The following is a 21,637-nucleotide window of genomic DNA, read 5'->3' on the forward strand; positions in this document are numbered from 1 at the left end:
AAAACAATGACTATTTGCTCAGTTATCTTGGCAATAAATATTTCCTTTATTCAAATAATAAATAACATGGATATTTCATGTCAGGTATATCAAAACTCCATCTGAATACAGACATTTTAAAGAATTAAGTAAAATGTTTTGTGACTCAGCCTTTCATCCTACTCCAGTCTCTCATGGGAAATACAGACAATACTTTTTAAAAGTGAATGTAAAGCTCACAAACAAACAGTCACTTTTCACTGACAGAAATGTAGGTTACCTCTGAGCAGTGTCCTCCGCTTGTCACAGTATTGGATTGTTAACAGCTTGATAAAGCGGCTTGAGTTGTTGTTCCTTAGAGTCTTTGCATGACCGAAGGCCTCCAAAATACAGTTAACCTGCATGTGTTACCAAACAAAAGGAAAAGTAACAAGTGTAAGCTGGAATATCCTTTAGAATGACTTTCACTGTAGAGTATGTACTGTATATCTTATTCTTTTACAAAATAATGAAACTCATTTGCATACAGATTTCAAAACCTGAATCAAAAGGAGTTCTGCCCCATTCCACTTTCTACCACTAGATGTCAATATGCATCCATTATGTGTATTTTTTGTGCCTTGAGATTATCAGAGAGCGAGTTGACCCAGATATTGACAATGTAGCGATGACTTCATCAGAACACAGCATTTTCAATCCCAGGATACACACTATGTTACCCAACTGATAGTCTGAGTGCAGAACAGTAAATCATGTGTTAAACACCATGAACAACACAATCTGAATCACAACTACACAACGAGAAGCAGTACTATTCTCTCTTTCATATACAACATGGGGGAGGATACTACATTCTGACCTTGCCTTGATTATAAGTTTCTATACAAAATTACTGGTCATTATCTATTCTATGATTTACTGAAAAAGGTGCCAGTGAGAGGATATGGGTATTTGACGTCCTATTGTACTCTACTATCGTTTCTTTTTTTAAAGATTAGGCTATAAGAAAGATGGACCACCCAAACCATTTTCTCTGCTGCAAATGTCTTAAAGAAACGTTGTGGGAGATAAGAGTCATCTTAATGGGAATCTTGATGATGCAATCAAACACGGTCTGAACGCTCAAATGACAACCGAACAGCCGTCAAGCAAAAAGGAAAAGACAACCAGTAAAGCCCAATACTCTAGTGTACTTATCCACATATCTATTCTACACAGCTATGAACACTGTGTGCTCTTTGTTTTTTGATCACAGAGATGACATTGGTGAAGAAACAAGACGCACAGTATAGACAAAGGGAGAAAAAATGAAAGATTCAGTCACAATCTTGCTTTGAAGAATACACGAATATTCATAAGTTTCTCAATGAGGATTGTGCTGATTGTGTATAGCATGGAGTTTGACGTAAAAAAAACCAGATGTCTAATACGAGATAATTTCTTTGGCCTTTTTTGCAAATCCAAAGGTAACACAGAACGGCATGTCAGCAACAAAAGATTCAAGTCTCATGCCCGGGACACTGTGGTCACATTTCGTTCCTTAGACACATACGCCTCCAGGACACCCGAAAACAGCTTGACGTATGAAATAAAAGAGTATCAGGTCCAGACTTACGTGTTTCATTCTGGGCTCCAGCGCAAAGCCTTTCGGACTGGAGCGGGCTGTCAGGTGTCTTACTATGTGCTTACAGGCCTCTGATTTCCCAGAACCACTTTCACCACTAGAGAGAGAAATACTGATTTAATGTCATTCCTGCCTTAGGTGATATTATTATTGTTTTACTTGGTTCACATTGTTTCACGTCTGTTTTAAAACTATAGCCCATATGAACATTGAAACAGATTTTGCTTTCTTTATATTTCACTCTTTCCTACTTTGTACTGCAACAGCTGCACAACAATTTCCATCTGGATAAATAAAGGTCTATCTTATTTTACAGTACAAAAATCTAGCATCTGCGTTTGTTAGAAGAATATATGTTATGTGCATTAGTCATCAGGGTGTTTCCAACATTTTTCACCTCAGTTAAATTTCTCCACCCACCTGATTTTACCCTTTTAGGGACCCACACCCATCAAATTCCCAATCAATTTCTTCTTTCTGACAGAACTAACATTTCTCCATTCATTACTACTTTCCACACACTGTTACAGCCACAACCTATTTGGCAGTGGACGCCTGTTTCTAATTTGCTGTTGAGTAGATATTAAATCTGACACAAGGTACCTCTATAGTACATGCTCTGACTCTCACCGACATGCAGAGAGTTGAGACCGGCATAGTAACACCAAGCAGATGGCTTCAGAAGGTCAGAAGCCCTCACTAATGATCGCAGTGTGCTGTGGTACACTGTTTGTCAGTGTGTATGTGTGTTACTATATTTCCTACTAACAGCCCTGCTGAGTGCAAAGTCCAAAGGCCTTTCCACTGTCTTTTCATTTAGTTTATATTAGATTTCAAGGGCATTTGGTTCGAGCACTAGCCTCGGGGGATCATGGCTGCTGATTGCTTGTAAATGTGTGTTTGTGTGTGTGAGAGTGTGTGTGTGTGTGTGTGTTTTGTGCATGTGCAAGGAAATACTGAGTAAAACGTAAGGCTTGAAAGAAAGAGAAACAAGCGAAAGGAAGAATAAAGTGCAGTAGGGAAAGACAGAAGGAAAAAGCTGTGTGTACTGTACGTGAGAATGCATGGTCCAATATCCTAGCGAGTTTGTGTGTGTGTGTGTGTGTGTGTGTGTGTGGTGTGTTTGTTTGTGTGAGTGAGATGGATAGCCTGTGGCCAGGGCGCATTAACTCTCTGCCAGATTGGTTACAACTCAGCAGGAATGTCACTGGAGAGCCGGAACGGGATTTAATTGCAATCAGGGAGCTGCCTCCATCCAGCCGAGGACAAAGAGCAAGACGGTGCAAGGCTCGCAGCAAACCTCCATCTCTGCATGAACATTAAACAGGTCTACAGCTCAGCTCAGGCTGAGAGCTATTAATCGCTCAGGGACTGTTTAACAAGTGACTGGACAAACTAGGTGGGCACGCTAAATGTCACTTTTATTCACACAATTATTTTGCTCTGTGATATTTTTGTCTAATAATCCCGATGCACAGAGTTCAGTGTTTGTGAGAGTGTGCGTTTGAGTGCTGAACGAGGCAGTTGTACCTCAAGATGAAACACTGTGGGCGTCTCTCCTGCAGCATCATGTGGTAAGCTCTTTCTGCTGAGGAGAAGATGTGAGGTGGCAGAGAGGAGCACAGACGACCCGTGGAGCTCAAGTATAACTGACTCACCTGAAAGAGAGAGAAAGACGGTGAAGTCTGTTAAGGCATTGGGTTACAACAACATTACTTAACGTAGGTACAAACATGGGCTGTGCAACACACAGGTTAGCGTTTCAGCACAACAGTGGAACCCTGCTGGGTATAACTTTTATAAAGGTTTTTGTGTGTCAGGCAATTTACTGCATGTCTTCACCCTCTTGCTCCCCGGGAAAAAAACTAAAATTATCTTTAAAAAAAATATCAATTAGATGTTGGCTGAAACTGTCACCAATTTAAACATACACACATATGCTGAGTCATACACTCATTCTGGTTAGTTTACTTTAAACAACAACCAATTAGCCAGCAAATGTACTAAAGCTTAAATGCAGGCCATTTCATTATAATAGAAAAAAGGTAACAAGAATCCCTCTTACTCAATCATTTTAGGGGTTTAACAGTACATTGGTGCATAATTTATCACATAAAATAATAAATATACACATGGACCTAAACATTAACCAGAATATTAAATGTATAAGCTGTTTTGTTTCTGTTTACACACATCCAATACCATTTTTGTTTCAAAGAAACACTAATTGTTGTTAGTAATATTGCTAGTGGATAACCCAAGTTGAGCAATGCCCATTCAAACTTCAACTTAACTATGACCTGACAAGCTTTTAGTCAAGACCAAAATTCATTTTTTGTAAAGATTTTGAGGCTTCTGATAACCTGTAACAGAAACTATAGTTTAACTATTGCACAATTTATGCCGAAGGAGGAATAAATAAGGAATTTTGAAAAGTACCAGCCACAACTTAAAAACATGGTAAATTTATCAGACAGTGAACCCTCCATCGTCAGTCATACTAAACTGTCCATAAAACCAGTCCAGAAGATGTGTGCCACTGCTGTATTTGTGGCTGTGGCAAAAGGAAGGAGGATAGGCTGTGGACCACCAGACCGGGGGGTCACATATGTCACATATGTTGTGACATATGTCCTTCTCACACTGGCGCCTCCCTGCTTGTCCACATGCCACTCAGTTGGGTATGGATGCATGGAATGAATCCAGACACATGCAGGAATGGGAAAGCCAGAGGGGGCTTGGCTTTATTCTGTCATGGAAAATGTCTCTTCTTCCAGTACCTCCTGGGTCACCATGGACACTGGCATTAATCAGCTACTTCAAAATTAGTTATCCACTGTTTAAAATAGGGTGACACACATGCTGTTGTTGATTGATATCCAAACCTGCAAATAATAATAAGTTTTAAAAATCAGAGCCTCTAATCTGTCATCCACTGACAGTCTAGTTGTTGCAAATGTTAAATATGCTGATTTTCCCCAATAATGATGGAAACAAATGGGTATTTATAATGGAGATGTAGCGTAATAAAATCTGTCTAAGAGTGTGTGTATGCTAGCTGAACTGGATCCCTCTCTTTAATAGCTGATGCAGAGTCAGCCTAGTGCTGTGTATCACTGACAGGAAGACTGCATTATTTATCAACAACAAGGTCAATTTCATCTGTTCATGGCCCACTTATTATACAGCAAACGTGTCTCCTTTATAGTATGTGTGTGCATGTAAAACGCATAGCATAGCAAATGTAACGCTACATGTTTAAAGCATGGATCATAGTACATTCAGTAGTCTTGCAATTTCAACACTAAGAAAGCAAATCACAGCATATATTGTAAGCATGTGTTAGATAAGAGTTAATTGAAATGCATTGCTTACCAAAGTGGAGTAGATGGGCAGCTCTTTGTTTGGATTGACCAGCAGAAGAATGTGTCCAATGTAAGTCTACAAAAAAGAAGAAAAAATACACCTGATTTTTCTTTTATTCAGTAATTGATATCAAGCATTTATCTTTCGGGTTTTGGAGTCAGAGGTTGACAGTTTTGACATACAAACAGAATGAAGCTGGGTTTTACAGTAATTACTTACAAACTCCCTGCCTGAAGCTAACATCGGCCTGGAAATTAAAGTGCTGTCCTACTCTTTCCTTAACATCAGTATTCATGGTGTTGACAATCTCCATTACCAGAAGAATATGATAATCTTAAGGCAGAGAAAGGTCAGGTGGGGACCTCCAATGATAACCTCAGTAATGACCTCCCATACTCACAAACCCTGAGGCCATTTAGATAAAAATAACCAACTCCCATTTTTCGACCCTTTCCACGAAACTGCAAACCCTCTGTTTCTCACAAAGAGTCCCGGAGGCTGTTTAAAGCTAATGCTCTGTCCTATGGGAGATTGCAAACATTGCTAACATTCTGTAACATGCTGCTCTGTCCTCAGGCCCTGGCTCAAGGTTAACGACTTGAACAAATCCCCACTGCTTGTGGACACAGACCAACATTCACACTGCAAGTTTCGCTTTAAAAAAAAAAACATTTAAAGTTGTCTGCACTAACTGTTAATCTTGTGACAGGCTTGTCAATAATCCAGCCTTCAGCAGTGTCCTCTGTCATTTTAGTTCCTTGCCGCTCTCCTTGGGGGGTTTAGCGGTGCACTGGTCCTTCTATATTGGCAGAAGGCAGCAGACCACTCATTAAAGCCCCATCTCTGACCACCCTGCTGGGAACATATGGAGCATTCACTGCCTTTGTCCTCCTCCTTTTTCTGTCCTTTATCACATCTCTGCTTTGTTCACTTCTTTCTTGAAATGCCCTTTATTATGTACATAAGGGCATACTTTAAGTATATAAACAAGAAGTTGAAGAATGGCTGAAATGCAAAGAACATAATTTATTTGGTAACATGAAAAGTGTAAGCTGTTCATTTCCAAGCAAACACTTTCAGAAAAGATTGATTCTATGTGGAAAACTTTAAATCTAAAGCCATTATTTGCTTACCTTGCTACAAACAGAATGAAGCAAAACGCATGACTGTGACGAGTGCAGCTCTATGACAGAGGTTTTATACACATACAGTATATCAGATCAGACGTATTCAAAGTCTCCATGATAGCTGCAATTTGTCCTTTCTTTTCACTGTTTCTTCTTCCAAATTGGACTGTGCCTTAAATCCAGCCCCCATTACTCAACATCGTTTCTCTTTTCTTCATCCACCACTCTACTGCCTTTTATTGTCATCCCCTTATCTGTTGTTCCCTGCTGTCGCTGACCCTACTGTCTGTCGCCCATCTGGGTTTCTATAATAACTATATTATTACTGCCTCTTCACAGAGAAGAGAGTGCACCGGATAGCTCCACATTGATCTGGTTCCAGGCTTTATAGAGCCTGGTCCCCATGGAGAAGAATGGGCCAGACTACAGTTTTAAAGGAAAAGAGACAATGACAGGGATATAAAATAGACCAACTGATGGAGATGAAGGCGTTACTCCTGACCATAGTTATGGATTCATCTTTCCAATCAATCTAAATGTTACTGATTTTGCAATTGTCCCCAGTGTAAGTATGTGTGTGTGTGTGTGTGTGTGTGTGTGTGTGTGTGTGTGTGTGTGTTAGAATTAGGTACCACTCTTACACAAGTCAGCGGGCCAAAACAGAGAAGGGAAGGGATTCAGCTCATAAACACAAAGGGGTATACAGACTACTGAGACCAATAAAGATGTAACTGCATTCAGAAAAATAACTATTCACCACCAGTCAATGGCTGTAAAGGTAGTCAGGTGTCAGAGGTCACGCACATTTATATTATCTGCACAGTATTCAGGAGAGGAAGTATATATTTGTGAGGCACTGTGTGCCATGGTTATACTTCAGAAACAAAGTACCCACTGCAGTACTCGTGGGTATAAAGAAAGCGTAATGTGATCCAAACATCACACTCTGAAATTCCCAGACCAGAAACAACAACACTCCAATACAAATAAACAGCTATAGTGGCCAAGTTATACTTGAGAGAGACAGTGTGTGTTTGTATTTATCTCTGTTCTGTGTGTACTTTGTGTTTTAATGCATGTTTAATGTTAAGTGGGACTTTGTTGTTTAGCAGCACAAAGACACTCGAGTCTTACGTAGATTTGGTCGTTGCCAAATCGCTTCTGCATCTCGTAGAGCAGGCTGCTGTCGGTCAGCTCACTGAGGGACGCCAGGTCATCATTGGGAGCTGGAGGCATCAGCTTAACCTGAGGAAAGTGCAAGGTGAGGGTTTAAACCAACTTGCTTACACTAAGATCTACAGCTTAAGGCACTTTGCATTTATATGAAGAAAATGTAAAGTCTTGAACAGTGGTCTCCAGTAATATTACACAGAGGCTCACAGTAATTGCAGGACTTTGTTCCAATCAAACGCTTCAACAATGGATTTTTTTCCAACAGCTAACCTTCCGTTTTAAAGAACAAACAATGCTCTTGGGTCTCAGATGCACATTATTGGAGAGACAAAGCACACTTAAAAATCACATACTTAATTGCTTCGCAATTGTCACTGTTGAATACACACTGCAATTTGTATAATTTTTCATTTTTGTATTTCTTTTTTTCAGATTCCCTGCCTCTACTTTTTCTGTTCAGATACAGTAATTCTACAAAGTAATTACATAGTGTGTGATGTTCAAAATAAAAAGTAAGTTTGATGTAGCAGATGTGAAATGCAAAGCCTGAAATTCACACAAGTTTAAATTAAAAAAACTGGCCCTGGGTATCTTGCTCTGCCTTGGAGAAAATGAAAGCTGTGGTGTTGTCTAGACCAAGTGGCAGTTGGTCAAGACAACACCCCTAGCCTCCACCTTGCCTCCCTTGCTCTCCTCCTCAAAAGCTACAAACTCAGAAATGGCACATAGTAAGGAAAACGTATTGTGGGACTGGCTCTAGTGGCTGTAATTCTGCACCAAGGCTGAATTTTGGGTAAGACACTTCAGATATGGTATTAGGGGAACACTAAGGCCTATATAAAAGCATCCAGCTCACCATGTCATGGGACCTTTAAGTTGAGTTTCTTAGGTGTGTTGGAAGCCTCTTCTTCATTTATGAAAACAAGGCAAAGTAACAAATGGAATATGAACTATTTCTTCTTTGTGATTATCTACTGTATGTCCTTACTGCCTTACTGTGTTTTTTGTAGTGCGGGAAGTGTAAGACAACAAGGTACCTGCTCCAGTTTGCTGGCTCCAGAGCTAAAGGAACCATCTAGGCCATTGTCCTGTAAGGGATGTCGGCTAAGTGCTCCACCTGCCTCTCTGAACATGGCACACTTCTCCAGTAGACTGTCCCGCTTGGAGATAGAGAGCCCCAAGGCGTTTCTGTGTGATAGGTAGATAGGCAAGGAGTTGGAAAAGACAGTAGATAGGAAGGAAGCAGATTTGGGGCAAAAAGAAAACATGATTTACAGCCTGTGTAGTCACCATAAGACAACAATTATGGCCATAAAACTGTTAACCTACAAGTTCTTGACAGGAGTGTTGAGGTCATGTAAACCCCCATCATAGCGTTGGTCAGTAGAGGGTAGAGGAGTAGAGGGGTCCTTAATTCTCAGCAGCCAGCTCTCCTCTGCATTCAGCAGCATATCAGCTATGGGCTCGGATGCAGAAATGTCTGGTGAATTGATTCACAAGACAGGTAAATAAGTACAGCAATTTGTTGTGTGTTGTTTTTTGAACTTCACAAACTTAAGTTTAATATAAGTTCAGTGTTTCCCACAGGCTGAGAATTTACTTGTGGTAATGGGTGGTGCAGGATGTGAAGGCACGGCGCGTGATGGCAGGGTTCAGTAATACACTAGTCGAACGAAAGGGAAAACAATGACTACATAACATTATTTACAAAATTATCTACATTATCTACATTACATAACTACACTTTACATATCAATCAAATTAGACTAAAAAATGATGCAGATGAAAATATTTCAACACTATGCAGCATCTGAACCAATTTCAGGGTAGATATTGGCTGCACGATATGAGCAAAATATGCAATATGCCCTAACGTTGTGGAATATCGCAATAACATTATTTGCTCAGTTCTACCTTTCTGCTGCTTAGTATTCTGCTATAATACAACAAATTGCATTTAAAACAAATGGCAGGACATGTAGCCATGATGTGCTTTGTCAAATACATCTGTTTGTTAAAAATGTTAACAGTTCAGTTTGCTAGTCTTTCACCATGGCAACCTTCCTGTACAATCCATGGGGATGAGCCTGCACTGATGCAGAATGTGAAACCCACTGAGCATTAATCCAACTGGGCATAAGAGGAAGGGGGAGATAAGATCCCTCGTCTGTAATGAGGTCTAACAGGGCAAGAGAGAGGGGAATGGCTTCACCCTGTCTTTTTATTTCTACGTGACTGACCCCCTAGACTCTTATCTCTGGCTCTGGCTTTCTTTCGTCATGAGTCTGCTGAGGGAGGGGTCTGTCAGTCTCCAAGGGGCTTGTCTCACATCTTTTCTAAGCCTACATGCCAGAAGGGGCTATTGATTAAGGCCGAAGTGAGGCAGTCCGAGGTGTGATGAAGCCATGGTAGTAAATAGTTAAAGGCAGCTACGGTTTTCTATCCACAATTGAGAAGTCAGAAGCCCAGAGGCCCTCTAAATGACACATTCCATCACCATAACAAGAGACGCCTTGTACATTTACAATGACTACACTACATTCATCAGCAACCTGGTTCAGTGAATGGTTTTATAACGGTTCTGTTCAGGATGCGGGGAACTGTGTGTGTGTGTGTGTTGTGTGTGTGTGTGTGTGTGTGTGTGTGTGTGTGTGTGTGTGTGTGTGTGCGTATTAACTGAGAAAAAGAAGAGATGTCAAATACTTAAAGTTTACAGTTATGTTTATAGCCAGTGTTTCTCTTCAGAAAATATTGTGTGTATTTGAGGCTTTACATATCTGCTGAATGCCTTTCTTTTCTCATAAAACATTTGCAAAGCCCAATTTTTTCGGCTGCCAGTCCGCTAATCTTCTCTGCCTTTGTTGACCCACTGCCAATTGTCTTGGAGTATTATCATTTCTAACTATTCACCAATGGAATAGCATGACACCAAGCAACATCAGCCCCAAAATGGCTAATCTTTAAGGTAAAGGACATTTCATTTACACTAACATTTCAGTATTTGACATACAAGCCTGGCTAGAAACTAATGAGATGTTTCCAATCTGTTTACAGCGTTTCAAGTTGCATTACCGGCCGCCCTCTGTGTTGGCAGGAATGTGGGCATATACATGCATGAGGAAAAGGTGTTCATGTTTTCTTTTATTATTTAAATGAGTTTCTCTCACAGATGTGTACAGATAACTCAGTAGAGACTGATTATGACGGAGCCTCATTCACTGTGTGTGTGTGTGTGTGTGTGTGTGTGTGTGTGAGCCTGTGTTCTATATCATATATAGTGATTAATGATGCATTTACAGATGAATAAGTCAAAATCCATTTCTTTGTTTCTTAACTCTTGCTTCCTAAAGCACATTTGCCCAGTCGCGCAGCGATACTTGTGTGTGTACGTGCACACCTGTGTATTTGTGTCAATGCCTGAATATGTTACCCGAGGGCTTGTCTTGGTTGCAGTTCAACAGAGTTGGGTTTGCTCTGTGCCTCAGGAGCTGGCTAACGATGCTTGTCTGTAAGCGAAAACACACACATCCATTTTCATTAGATAAAACCAAAACATCATGCAAGAACAAAAAAACATTTCATAGCGGATATTTTTTCAGGAGACAAGGTGGTTATTTCCACCTGTATTGCTACAGTGCAGATGTATACTGCATATGTAAATGTAGGGTATACGGGGACACAGGCCTAGAATTCAAACACTGACAAGATGATACAAACAGTGCATGTCACACATGACAGGTCTATACAAGTGTAGGCCCTAACTGAGGAGATCTTTTAATAATGAGTGTATCTTCCACCACATGTTACAGTGGAAGCACCCCATAGTTGTCTACCCTCATTTCTACACACAGTGAGTGACATATGATGGCCGCCCCCTCTGTCCTCTATTGTTCTGTCTAGGTTTTTCTTTTAGCCTAAGCTCATACAAGCGCTTAGTCAGACTTGTTCTTCTTTCTTTCTCATCACTCCATCTTCTCTTTGCATTCTTTCTGTCACCACTCTTCTTTGACTCTGTGGAGTGTCAGCTGCATTGAATGAAGAATGTGATCTGTGAATAGTGATTTGTGATTAGGGTACAATTTGTGCTGAAGTATCTGAAGTCTACTCAATTTAATGATAATAGACAAGAATCTTCTTTATTATTTCTTGGTAATGTATGAAAGATGACATGACCCAGAAACAGCAGCTCATTAAATAGAAAGGTATTGGTTCGAAAATGAAATTAAGAGTGTGGCTGATAATTAAACACAACCAGAGTCAACCAGAACAAATTCCGGGGTAACATTCCAGGAACATGATGAACCTAACACATCTCCTCCTACTTTTTAGTTTTCCCTACATTTAGCTGAAATGCAACAAGCACTGTTAGGACTGAGCATGTTTTTCATTGAAGTTGTATATCAGAACACCTCAAATATTTCCACTTCTTTGTAGTTAACTGATCCAGAGTGTATTAAACAACAAGTAACTATATTATTAATTCAGCTGGTAAAAACTAAAAACTGATTCTCAGCTGTTTCCCGCATCAAAAAAGGCTTCCCACACGCTTCAGTAAAACCAAACCTACATTATAAAAACAACAAAGGGGCACTTTTTATTTTATTCAACAGCACTACTCAGCCTTTAAGAAAAAAACACTTGTGTAATGTCTTTTGTGGCTCTGGAGGAACGTTCCAAAGTAGCGGAACGTTTTTGTACTACAGCAAATGAGACATCTTCTACAGTATGGAAGAGAGTGACTCAGCACATTCAGCATTTGGCCCTGACCCACGTCAACAGCTGTTTGGCTAAGAGTCTACAGCATCTCTACTGCCCACAAACCCTGTCAGCTGCACTCACACCCTATAAATACAGACAACACGTCAGTGGCACCACAGGATCTGAACTCTTCAATGGGCCACGATGTTCAGGAAAATGTCCTTACATTGGGATAAATTAGGACAGACCAACCTCATAGCTGATTCATAAGGACAGAAAAAGGTTTCTGGTAAGAGGCTAAATGTTCTTTTTCTTAATATTTGTCAGTGCTAAAAATTAATTTTGAGATTAACAATAAAGTACTTTAGAAAATTAAACTATCGCCACCTGTACCTTAGTTCTAAAACTGAATAAATGAATCCAATCCCAGTAGGGCTGTATTTTTACATCCTGTCATTTTTGTTTGAAAAATCCACACGCAAAAATTATATGAATTCTTCTCTCAAGAGAACACATCTTAAAAAGCTTTAACTTATAAACCAAGGACGGCTGGAGCCTGAATCTTATCACAAGACTGAGAGAGGGAAGCTTAATTAGTTGCAGTAATAGGGTCATGTATCTTCTTAAAGAGTCATTGTTCTGTATGTGCCACCCTGCAGAATGGGGCCTTTGGGTTTCACATACCAGCTAGTATTAGGGTTGCAAGCAAGTTTCCAGGCAACAGTTTACGTCTGCCTCATATCAGCAAAACCTCATCTTATTGGGACCAGTAATTTAGTTGGCTGTATACATACACACATCTTGAACCCACAATGTCCTCCATTACTGACATGTCACTGTCATTTTAAGGGACTGGTGACAGGAAGTAAGTGTTAAGAAGGCTCAGGCAGTAATTGGTATGCAGGATGCACAGCACTGGCACCAGTAAAGAGATGATGGCTAAGGTGATTTAGCACTGCAAAATCTTAATCGATTCTCCAATCACCTAGACTGCCACTCTTAAGTCCGATGCACTTACATATCACACACACACACACCACACACACACACACACACACACACACACCACACACACCAACACACACACACACACACACACACACTCAAGTCTCCAATCACCTAGCTGCCACTCTTAAGTCAGATGCACTTACATATTACACACACACACACACACACACACACTCAAGTCTCCAATCACCTAGACTGCCACTCTTAAGTCAGATGCACTTACATATTACACACACACACACACACACACACACACACACAAACACAAAGTCTTAAAATCTAGGGAGGTTATTATTCCATTTAGAAGATTGTTATGTGGAAAATTTGTACATTTAGATCTACTGACTTAATAATTCTTTCAACTAACAAAAACAAGGAAAAGAAAGAAAACAAAAGGCAGCTAATCTGTATAAAAGTAACAGAGAAAGACTGAAAGGTAACACAGCAAAAGAAAGAATTTTTAAAACACGTGGCTTGAGGGTAAATGAACTAAAGAAGTAGAAAGCAACTCTAAATACCAAAGGAATAAATTCTCTTTGTCAGCAGCCCAAGCACACAGCCATAAATGTAATTAAATATCCAGGTGGGTCAGCAAGATGTGAACATGATCACTTTCCTTCCTTCATTGTTGGAACCCTCCCAAACCACCAGATCTCATTGCTCCAGTAGATTACCTCCGCCCCATCCGGAAATCAATCTCTTTTCCTTTAAGAGCGACCATTAAACTGTTAATCTAAAATGCTGTAACAAATGCATGTGCAGTGCTGCTCTATGCCAGCAGTTTGACGGTTTCTGATCAATAGGCCCAAAAAGAGCAGTTTATCAGTGTGTGTGCAGAGTAACTGGAGGCAACTACCTGAAGAGCAATCCATCCAGCAATAATTTCCTTGTTATTTCCTCAATTTCATTAATGACTGAAATCACATTGGATCAATATAGCTAGATGAGGAGAAATTAGGAGACTACTTCATTAATGTCAAAAACATTCTGACATGGTGTTGAGCAACTACCTGTCCGTATTTAGCAGCCAGGTGAAGAGGGGTCCAGAAGTTATTGTCAGCAGGATTAGGGTCCGTCCCATTCTCCAACAACACAGACACAACCTCTCTATAACCACTGGCGCATGCTATGTGGAGCTTCAGAGAGACAGAAAAAGAGAAAGTGAACAAAACATGACCAGAGTCAAAGAGAGACAAAGAAAAGTTCAACTCATACACACAAACAAACATGTGACCTTACTTACCAGAGTGACACCGTCTTCATTGGACTGGTTGAGACTTCCCCCTGTAGCTACAAGCTGTCTAACGTCAGACAGCATCGTGCTGGGTCTCTGCATCTTCATGGAGTGCATGGATGACACATCCACACCTAAAAAACACAATCGAGACACACATTACAGAAAGCCTTTAGCTGGCATGTCTGAAGGAATAGTTTGACATTTTGTGAAAATACTCATTCACTTTCATGCCAAAACGTTAGATGAAAATATGAATAGCACTGTCATATCTGTGCGTTAAAAATAAAGCTGAGGACTAGAGATGGTTAGCGGAACTTAGCATAAAGACTGTTAACCGATGAAACAGCTAGTCTGGCTCTGTCCAAAGGAAATCAGTCTACACCTCCAAGTCTAGCTAATTAACAAGTTACATCTTGTTTATTTAATCCATACAATAACCAAAGTGTAAAACATATAATTTGCGGTATTACGGCGCACTAAGTTCCGGACTTTTTCATGGCCAGGAGCAGTGACTTCCCGGTATCAATGGTCTCAATAATCTTATCTAACTCTTAGCAAGTAAGCAAAAATGCGTATTTCCAAAAATGTCGGGCTATTCCTTTGAACCTCATACACAAAATTCAAATGTTTAGAACAAACTAGTGATGTTGTTGACTTTTGTAATATGAAGACATGGATAAGATTCAAGTGCAATGTTCTGACATGATTTGCACTGAAAGATTCCACAGTTTTTGCAAAACTAAATTTTTTCAACAGGATTTGGTTTGAGTTCAGTACAATGTTCTCTGGTAGCGATTGTGCAGTGTCAGTGCTGAATTACAACAGAACTAAAGTATGCAATTTTAGGGAGGATGCTGACTGTGTGTACAGCACTGACAGACACAAACCAACGGAACACAGGAAATCCTTTTGTGCTAAAACCAAAGCATGGCAGATCAAGTAACCGAATGACACTTCAATAAAATCTTATGGTCATCCAATACTCATACAGATCTCCAGTACCTGACCTCAACAGTTCAAGGTCACTGTAGCCTGTCTCCTGGGCCGGCACAAGGGCATCTATCCCAGACTTGAAGATCAATGCACTGCTCCATAATCATATACACACAGTGAATCTGACTTGGCTGCTGCAATAGAATTGATTGGTTAGCAATCAATCTATATTTTACATGGATAAGCTCTAGGGCAATAACTAATGAGCCTTTTCCAAGTAGACTGGTTGGATTAGCCAATCAATAAGTTTGTCAGTGCAAATAAATGAGAGTCACATGGTGTGCAGCTTTTAAAACATGTTCACAAGAGCATTACCGTAAAAGAAGATAAATCATACTCTCTACAGTGTCAATACTTGGAGGAATCCAGTATAACATTAAAAAACAAGTGACAATAACAAGAAAAAATTGAATTTCTACTTCTCCGTGAAGTAGAGACACATGGACTGTCTGTCTTTCTCCCGCAAACACACAAACTTGATGGGGATAGAGAGTGTACAGGCAAGTTGCTATAGCAACAGAGGCAAGTCTGTGCCTGTGTTGAGTAAGAGTGTGCTTCATGGCGGCAAAACCCAGCGTGATGGGGGTTTGGAATCGGGGGAGCTGACAATAGGCAGAAGGGAGAGATCACCACGGGGGCTGGCAGACAGAAGCAGAGAAAAGTCTAAAAAAATTCTGTGTGTGTGTGTGTGTGTGTGTGTGTGTGTGTGTGTGTGTGTGTGTGTGTGTGTGTGTGTAGGGTTTTTTGAGCTTCAATGAGTTAGCTGTCTGCAGTCAGAAGCTTGCATTTGTCATGTGAACTCGTGGCCAATGGCAGATGGATGAGGGAAGACCCTCCATCATTGTCTATATCTTATTCGGTCAAGCTTTGTCAGCGTGATTCCTGTTCCCCTTTCTCTGCATGCCTCTCCGTATTTCTCTGGCACTTTTCCCTGACTCTCCCTCTGTCACTCTATGCCTGTGCCTCCACCACGTTTGTCTCTGTGTGCCTCCAACTCTCTTGTGCTTTTATCTCCGTTGTTTGCAGCTCTTGTGTTGACCTTCTCCTTTCTCTGTGGGAGACCACTGCCCCAATCACAATCCAACATTGTGAGGACTGTGGGTGTACTTCACCTTCACAGACATACACACACAAAACACCCACCGTTTAACTGCGAGCATTACACCTTCAAATCATGAATAAAGAACATAACCTATTTACTTCTTTCCTTTTTGAAAGGGCAGTAACGCTATGGAAATAAGCAATCGTATTTCATTGAGTCAAACTGTTGATGAAGCTCATGGTGAATGAAATTGTGAAATGTTAATGTTACGCAAAACAAATAAGAAGAGCACAGAGCTTTACCATTTTCCTCCAGGTGTTTTCGGATGATGTAGCTGGTCTCAGTTCCCTCTGAGGCGTAATCCAGAGGAATGTTTCCGTTGACGTCCTGTAGCAAAACATTCACCCCGGCCTTCCACGCACATGGGAGAGAAAGAGAGAAGACACATACAAACTGAGTTTTAGCCGGGGTAATTCATCAGACTTGAATCAGTGATAAAGTGAGCGCAATTATCTGGCCTTCCCAGAGGCATATATCTGAGAAGAACTATGGAGACATTAACAGACAATACTGTGAATGAAAGAACTCATTAAATAACTGCATGGGGGGTGGGGGCAGTAAAGAGCAAGGAAGAAGGTAACCGTAACCTGGGTTCATCGGGGGTGAGCGTGTGTGACAAGATTAATGTGTGTGTGCTCAACATGGACCCTGCCAGAGCAGTGTTCTTTTATAGCATGAGATAACATGGGAGGCATTCCCTAGGGCTCCTTCAATGACAGTTGAACAGCACAGTCGTTAGTCACAATATGGTTTTGATCGATTGTTTCTCTACTGCACTCATTATTTGTAAAAACACTGCAATGCTTTACCATTAGAGCAGAAATGTGTAAAACCCATGCAATATATATTGATGTGGACTTCCTTCTGTCCTTTTTTATTTTTATCATCCCCTCTTCGGGTTTGGGTACTAAAAGTAACATATATCCTTTCAAGTGGGAATTGTCAGCATCCAGCCATAAATCACTTCCTGTTGTTTGACCTAACCATAAAAGACAAGCCGGTGTAACGATTGAAGCCGGACCAGGTCTGATAACAGACACAGGGGACTCTAATTGAGGATGCTTATTGAATATTTACAGCTAATAGAATTCTAACGACCAAGATGCAGTGCGGCAAAAAGAGTTATGACCTAGTCTTTAGGCAGACTTAGCGGACTTAGGGGGTAGGGAAAAGGGAAAAAAGGGAGGGCCGAAAATGCAAGGAGGGGGCCAGTTGACAGGACAACACAAGAGCTGTTAACCTCAGTGCTCTGAAAACCACAAGGAGCCTGAAACCCTCAGAGCAAACTTGCAACTGTTAATTGATTTATAAATCAGACAGTAATGAAAGATGTCTTGCAGATATTTCTTTTAAGAAATGCAGAACAATTACAGTGCAATAAAGGCAGCACAAGGCTTTCAATTCCAGTTATCAGAGGATAATATTCTGGTGAGCTTTGCAGTTTCATTGTGCATCCATATGTGTGTTCTAGTGGGAGCTGTTTTAGCTCAATTATGAGGGTTCGTCAGGGGTTAACAAAGAATTAATTAACATAAAAAAAAAAAAATCATCTGCTGCTTCAGACTATTCATGAGAAACAAGAAACCTCTATCGCAACGTCTAACACAGCTTAAAATGCAAGGGGTGAGATGGGTGAGTCAGAGAGGGGATATTATTTTGCCCCCTCTACTCTGACACGCACGCACACACACACACACACACACACACACACACACACACACACACACACACACACACACACTCTCCCTATCCTCCCTTAGCTTCTAATGTCAAATTTGGATTGCTCCATCTATATTCCTTAGATTTGTGCTTTGCCCCCAAACGGTAATCAATGTCGTCATAAACCTGACAGCTCTACTCAGGGTGCTTCTGTTAACACGTAAGTTTGTGCGCTGCATAGTGGGTAGTAAAGGGGTGTGCTAACCCAGACAATTCACTTCACGGTCCAATAAAAGCCAATAGGGGTCTGGCAGCGGGCTGGATAGAGGTATCTGCTGACAGACAGATATATCTTGCTCTATCTGTCAGGAGGCCATTCTATACCACTGACCACCTTCCCTCACAGCTGTACAAAACACAGCTGGACAAACCTCGAAATGTACAAGTTGTTTTTAAGAATTTTTCTGTACAAATGTGAAACATACAAAACACACTCACATTTTACACCAGGAAGTAATAAATGGTCCTTTAAAACAATTGCAAGCCAATAAACAACATAAATACTTGTACTGTGAAAAATGTGCTAACTGCAAAAATGCTGTATTTGCCGTCCTGAGTCTTGTACATAATTTGACAACAATAACAAAAAAGGGTCACTATAATATTAATTTATCCAAAGTTCCTTTTGATGGCACACAAAGTATAAGTCCCAAACCAGCAGACACAGACTATAATGAAGGAAGCATGATGTGTGAGCCATTGAACCAGAGACATTAATCTTGTGTTTGAGCTCAAATGATATGTGCTGACAGATGTAAACAAGTCTGCATGCAGCCACACAGGCTGGGAGGGGTTGACAAGTTGACTTCTGACCCCGACACGCTCCCCACCACAATATGAGGAATCCTTCTTGGACAATTCGGAGTTGGAAATCTGTTATACACTGCCTGTGGTTCATAATGGCAGCTGTAATATGCAGTGACTGCCACATAATGAATAACAACTAGCAAATATGTGCTGAAAGCTTTCCGTGGGGCAGTGCAGGTGGCAGTGACACTATCACAGCAAAACCGAATTCATCCAAAGCAAAGAGTTGCCATTTTGTATTTCTTTAAATCTATACTGTTGTATTCAGAGATAGATTTTTTTTTTACTTTCCTATCTAAAATCGAATGTGTATGAAGGTTTAAAATAAGAACCTAAACTTTTCCTAAAAAATGTAATCCAGTGTAATGGAACATCAGACTTCATTATCAAGGAGCTGTGACAAAGAAATATACCAGAAGTAATTGAGCAATGGCCTTATCATTCTCAACTGATTGCACACATCTGCTCACATGTAATACACCATGCAGCAGTCAAAGTCAAAGTCAGCTTTATTTTGACTGCTGCATGGTGTATTAGAGTGGCGATGTGTTGTTAACAAAAGTCTGTGGGAAAAACAGCAATAATCTAACTTTTTCTAAATCACTATAAAGCATTTCTTGTTGTTCTTTCACACTGACCATGATGCAGCTACTAATGCAAGGATAAGACAACATACTGTATTGCAACTCAATCACACTAAGTTGAGGGCAATCCTTCACAACAACATCAAACATTTACTCCCATTTGGATCAAAATCAATAGTTTTCTCTTTTTTACTAGAAATGATGAAATCTTCCATTCATTTTTCTTTTACTTTGAAAGTTTGGGACTTCAATTAAAGCAGTTATACATGTCATTATAGACCACAGGAATGTTCAACAATTTCTTGATGAACCCAGCTAGAGGAGAGGTGTACAAAACCCCCAGAAATTCAATGGTGTGAAGGGAGGCAGCGGGGTTTGCAGTGCTTTTAATTTTCGTTTGACTTCAAAGGCCCAAAAGGTTTTTAAAACTTTTAAATCTCTTTTACAAGCTGGAAAGTTTTCACATTACCTTTTCCCCACTGGGTTTGAACTTAGAAACCCGGAAAAGTCTTTATTTTGTGTTGTTCTCTTTAAATTTGTTATTAAAAGATGAAACCCCTTTTTTGGTTTATGTCAAGTGCATAACATTTTTGAGACAAATAAGTATTTTTTCTTTTCGACGTATTGGGGCAGTTAAAAATATGTAAAGAGTTTAAAGGTTTGTTATACAGGGAAAAAAAAAACAAAAAACAAGAATTTTTTATTTTGAGGACCGGGGGGTTTGATTTCCGGTTGGCAAAGGAGGAAAAGAAGAATAAACGAAAGAGGAGAAAAAAAAAAAGAGAAAAAACCCTAAAGCAGAGGTGGAGCCCAAACCCTAACCCTAGCTTGAAAATGTGATTTAAAATACGTGGGACTGTGAACTTTTTTTCCGGAGGTACGAGCATTGGGGCTTGTTACTGCCGGAATGGGGTTTTTGGGATTTAACCCGTTCGTAGCTAGCTATAAAAAAACGCTAGCCGCTAGTTTAGTGGAAAAAAGGAACCCCGCGTTGGAAGTGACGGCCACTTTTGTCTGATCCGGGAAAGGGAGGGGGGTGGGGAAGGGGGTTTGGGAGGTCCCGGGGGTTTTTGCTACAAAAAAATTTTTGTGTGACAAGGGCGGCCTGCTGCTCACGTTTTGGCGGAGAAGGGGCTGAAGAGACGCGGTAGGAAATTTTCTTTCTACAAAAATTTTGGAGGGGCCCATGGCCCTCGTTTTTCTTTCTCTTTCGAGCTCCAACTTAAGGCCCCAACAAAACTAATGCAAGTTTGCAAAAGAACAAACAAAACAAAGAGGCACTCGGGTTGAAATTTTTAAAGACCAAAGGGTCGGGTTTTTCTGTTTTTTATTTTTTTTTTCATATTGGGGGGTCTCTGTACAATGGAACTAAACGCTTCATAAATACAAAATCAAACGAGATACGTGTTGTTTTTGTTTCTTTTCCCCAGAAAATTTGAAGGGGAAATTAGAGTTTAATGATTTTCTTTGAGGTTTTTAAACCAGGGTTTTTTCCCCGGCCTTCGTTTGCAAAGTCTAACAGATCAATTTTCCCCTAACAGATTATTATACACTGAGATGTTTTTTCACCCTTTTTCCCAAAGCAGGAAATAACAGTCAAAGGTTTGCGCAAAAAGTTTATTCAATTACGACCCTTTTGGGGTGAGAGGGTTACTTTTTTGGGGGCCTTCCGGGATTCTTTTTTTTAAGAAACCCATTTATGTTTTATTGGGGGAAAGATTGACACTTTAGCAGGGGACTTTTTAAAGCTGTGTAATAACATTTGGCTTCAGTTTGTTTGAGCACAAAAAAGGTACTGCGAGTTTGAACTTGGGAAAAGGAACGGTTAGCTTGTGAAAAGCAGTTTTTTTTAAGTATTTTGTATGATGTCAAAAATATATCTGTTTTGAACTTTTGATCTATTTAAAAGTCTTAAAAGACTAAAAATATTTGATCACTCCCTTTGAACAGCCCAAGACACTTTTTGTTTTTTTGGATTAGCTCCATGACATTATCAAAAAATTACCGATCTTTTGGCTTCCTGGGGGGGTGGCCCGGTTCCATGTTCCCCCGGGTCTTGATGGGGGAAGATTAAGCTAAATTTTTTTTCTAAACATAAAGGGAAGTCCTGACGATTTTAAAAGGGTTACCAACACTTCCCCTTTTAAATAAACACGCATTGTTTAAGCAATCATTCTTGGTCGAAAATGCAACACTTGCCTCTGTCCCCAAATTTACAGA

At 40.2% G+C, this 21,637-nt stretch overlaps 1 protein-coding gene across 7 annotated transcripts in view; it reads right to left on the bottom strand.

Annotated features, from left to right (window-relative positions):
- Positions 1 to 21,637, bottom strand: part of myo16 (myosin XVI) — a 119,539-nt gene that overhangs the window by 41,535 nt on the left and 56,367 nt on the right. For all 7 annotated transcript variants that reach the window (XR_004334039.1, XM_032529125.1, XM_032529124.1 and 4 more), the window contains exons 5-15: positions 16,550 to 16,658; positions 14,219 to 14,343; positions 13,986 to 14,111; positions 10,700 to 10,775; positions 8,599 to 8,749; positions 8,307 to 8,457; positions 7,231 to 7,341; positions 4,979 to 5,044; positions 3,134 to 3,261; positions 1,595 to 1,700; positions 260 to 377 (exon numbers count right to left, since the gene is read on the bottom strand). Coding sequence is in view for 6 of the 7 variants with exons in the window: in XM_032529125.1 (XP_032385016.1) it covers positions 260 to 377; positions 1,595 to 1,700; positions 3,134 to 3,261; positions 4,979 to 5,044; positions 7,231 to 7,341; positions 8,307 to 8,457; positions 8,599 to 8,749; positions 10,700 to 10,775; positions 13,986 to 14,111; positions 14,219 to 14,343; positions 16,550 to 16,658 (1,267 nt within the window). In the remaining variant the exon portion in view is untranslated. The remainder of the gene's footprint in view (positions 1 to 259; positions 378 to 1,594; positions 1,701 to 3,133; positions 3,262 to 4,978; positions 5,045 to 7,230; positions 7,342 to 8,306; positions 8,458 to 8,598; positions 8,750 to 10,699; positions 10,776 to 13,985; positions 14,112 to 14,218; positions 14,344 to 16,549; positions 16,659 to 21,637) is intronic.

The sequence above is a fragment of the Etheostoma spectabile genome, chromosome 11 (genome assembly GCF_008692095.1).
Source record: "Etheostoma spectabile isolate EspeVRDwgs_2016 chromosome 11, UIUC_Espe_1.0, whole genome shotgun sequence".
Classification (NCBI taxonomy): domain Eukaryota; kingdom Metazoa; phylum Chordata; class Actinopteri; order Perciformes; family Percidae; genus Etheostoma; species Etheostoma spectabile.